The 2,534-nt window shown below is 50.3% G+C and overlaps 1 protein-coding gene across 1 annotated transcript; it reads left to right on the top strand.

Moving 5' to 3' along the window:
* The first annotated feature begins 352 nt into the window (after nucleotides 1-352).
* LOC130497533 (uncharacterized) lies at nucleotides 353-1,840 on the top strand. The gene has a single exon (XM_056990411.1). The coding sequence runs from the start codon at nucleotides 353-355 to the stop codon at nucleotides 1,838-1,840; it is 1,488 nt and encodes a 495-aa protein (XP_056846391.1).
* The last annotated feature ends 694 nt before the right edge of the window (nucleotides 1,841-2,534 follow it).

The raw sequence follows: 2,534 nt of genomic DNA, 5'->3' as shown, positions 1-2,534 counted from the left end.
AGTGGATAGTGACTCCAATGCGGAAGACGAAGAGTATTCACCTGATGATCCCGGGATCTCGGACCCGGCTCTAGCCGCCTATCTAGAAAGAGTGGTCTCGGAAAGGTTCGGCACCATTCAATCAATGGTAGAAAGGCTCCCAGGGGTAGCTCCCCCTATTCGAAGGAGTAACCCGGGGTCCTACTCCGATACCCAGTTTGCGGAAGAAATTGCTTCGGTGGAGATGCCACGCAAGTTCTCCTTCCCAAGCATAAATATGTACGATGGTACATGAGATCCTGACAATCACATCGCTCAGTACAAGCAACGCATGCTAGCCGTGGCGATCCCCCGAGATGCACGGGAAGCTACCATGTGCAAGGGATTCAGATCGACCTTGAGTGGCCCTGCTCTCCAGTGGTATATCAATCTGCCCACCAAGCCCATCAAGTCCTTTGCCGCCCTTAGGGATAAGTTCGTGGAGCATTTCGTTAGAAGTCGCAATCTAGAGAAAAACTCAGATGACCTCTATGAAGTCCTCGAGCATAGGAACGAACCCCTTCATTCCTACATAGCACGCTTCAACCAAGAGAAGGTGGCTATCCCGGAGTGCAACGCTGATACGGCTATCTCGGCCTTCAAGCGGGGCCTACTCCCGGAAGGAGATCTCTACAAAGAGCTGATCAAGTACAAGTGCAGGACTATGGAGGATGTGTTGTCTCGTGCTTGGGCTCAAGTAAGGTGGGAAGAAGACGTTGCTAGTAGGGCCAAGGCCTGCCCGAAATACGATCAGAAGCCCTCAAAGCCAACAAGGAACGATCGTGATGAGCCCTCTCATTCCAATTTCGCCAGGGAGACTAGCAACTCGGGCAGGGGCAGATACCAGCATCGACCTTTGCCTAGATCCAAAGGGATGATGGTATCCACATGGCCCGATATCTCTCATCTTGCGATATCAAAGTCGGAACTGATCGGTATCCTACGACAAATGGGTCCTCAAGTCAAATGGCTCCCTAAGATGAAGGCCTCAGAGGCTAATCGGAACCCCAAACGGTGGTGCGAATTCCTTAGTGATCATGGTCATACTACGGAAGATTGCATAGCCCTGAAGATAGAAGTCGCCGAGCTTCTCAAGAAAGGCCATCTGAGAGAGTTCCTCTCCGACAAAGCCAAGAACCTTCTGAATAAAGACGGTCCCGGTATCCCTACCGAAGTAGCTCCCACATTGCCACCACAGCAAGACCGGGTGATCCATGTCACCTCAGGCGGATCCGAGATAAGCGGAATCAGCAGTGCCGCTGCCAAGAGAAGTACTCGCAACTCTAGGAACAGCCAAGAGGCCAAAGGTCCTAAACGCCTACTCCTCAGAACGTATGAGATCAGCTTCACCGCAAGGGAGCATGAGAGGGTCCTTGCTCCTCATCACGACGCCCTTGTCATTTCACTTACCATAGCGAACTGCTTGGTCAAGCGAATACTGGTTGACAATGGAAGCTCTAGCAACATTATCTTCCATTCAGCCTACACCGACCTAGGGTTGGAACTTACGGCCCTTACTATAAAGGCGACTCCCCTTGTAGGCTTCAGTGGAGAGGTAAAGCAAACCTTAGGGGAAGTTCTCCTCCCCGTATACGCCGAGGGGATAAATCAGGCCACAAAGTTCCTAGCCGTCGACTGCCCTTCATCGTATAACGTGATACTAGGAAGGCCTTGGATCCACGACATGAGAGCCGTACCTTCGACTCTGCATCAACTGGTCAATTTTCCAACTCCCTGGGGCATTAAAGCGGTCAAGGGAGACCAGGAAAATGCCAGGTCCTGTTATCAGACTACCGTAAAGGGAAAGACCCATGTCTTATAGCAATTACAGAAGAAACTTCCGGACCCGCATACCGAATAGCCGGAAGGGGAGGAGATGGATGAGGTTCCACTCATAGAAGGAAACTTGGGTCGAAACTTGAAGATAGGCTCCAAGCTTCTAAAAGGGCTAAGAAGGAGATTGGTCGACTTCCTGAGATCCAACTCCGACTGCTTCGCCTGGTCCCATGAGGATATGCCTGGAATTGATCTCGATGTCATCATACATCAACTTCAACTGGATCCAATGCATCTCCCAGTCAGACAGAAGAGGAGGAAGTTACAAGATCATGCCTTTTGGATTGAAGAACGCAGGTTCGGCCTATCATAGGCTTGTCATCATGATGTTCGCCGATCAGATAAGGCAGACCATGGAGGTCTATATTGATGATATGCTGGTGAAGTCCCTAGACGCCGAGGACCATATATCACACCTTCAACAAGCATTCACCACTCTCATGAGGTACAACATGAAGCTGAACCCTTCAAAGTTCTCATTCAGAGTAAGCTCTGGGACGTTTTTAAGGTATATAATCACCCACAGGGGCATTGAAGCAAACCTAGAGTAGGTAAGAGTAATACAAGTGATACCTTCCCCTCGTAACATCAAGGAAGTTAAAAGGCTGACAGGAAGGATGGCCGCCCTGAGCAGGTTCATCTCCAGACTGTCCGACAAGTCGCATGCTTTCTTCGAAACC

The sequence above is a fragment of the Raphanus sativus genome, chromosome 1 (assembly GCF_000801105.2).
Source record: "Raphanus sativus cultivar WK10039 chromosome 1, ASM80110v3, whole genome shotgun sequence".
Taxonomy (NCBI): Eukaryota; Viridiplantae; Streptophyta; class Magnoliopsida; order Brassicales; family Brassicaceae; genus Raphanus; species Raphanus sativus.
This window is presented reverse-complemented; position numbering and strand designations above follow the sequence as displayed.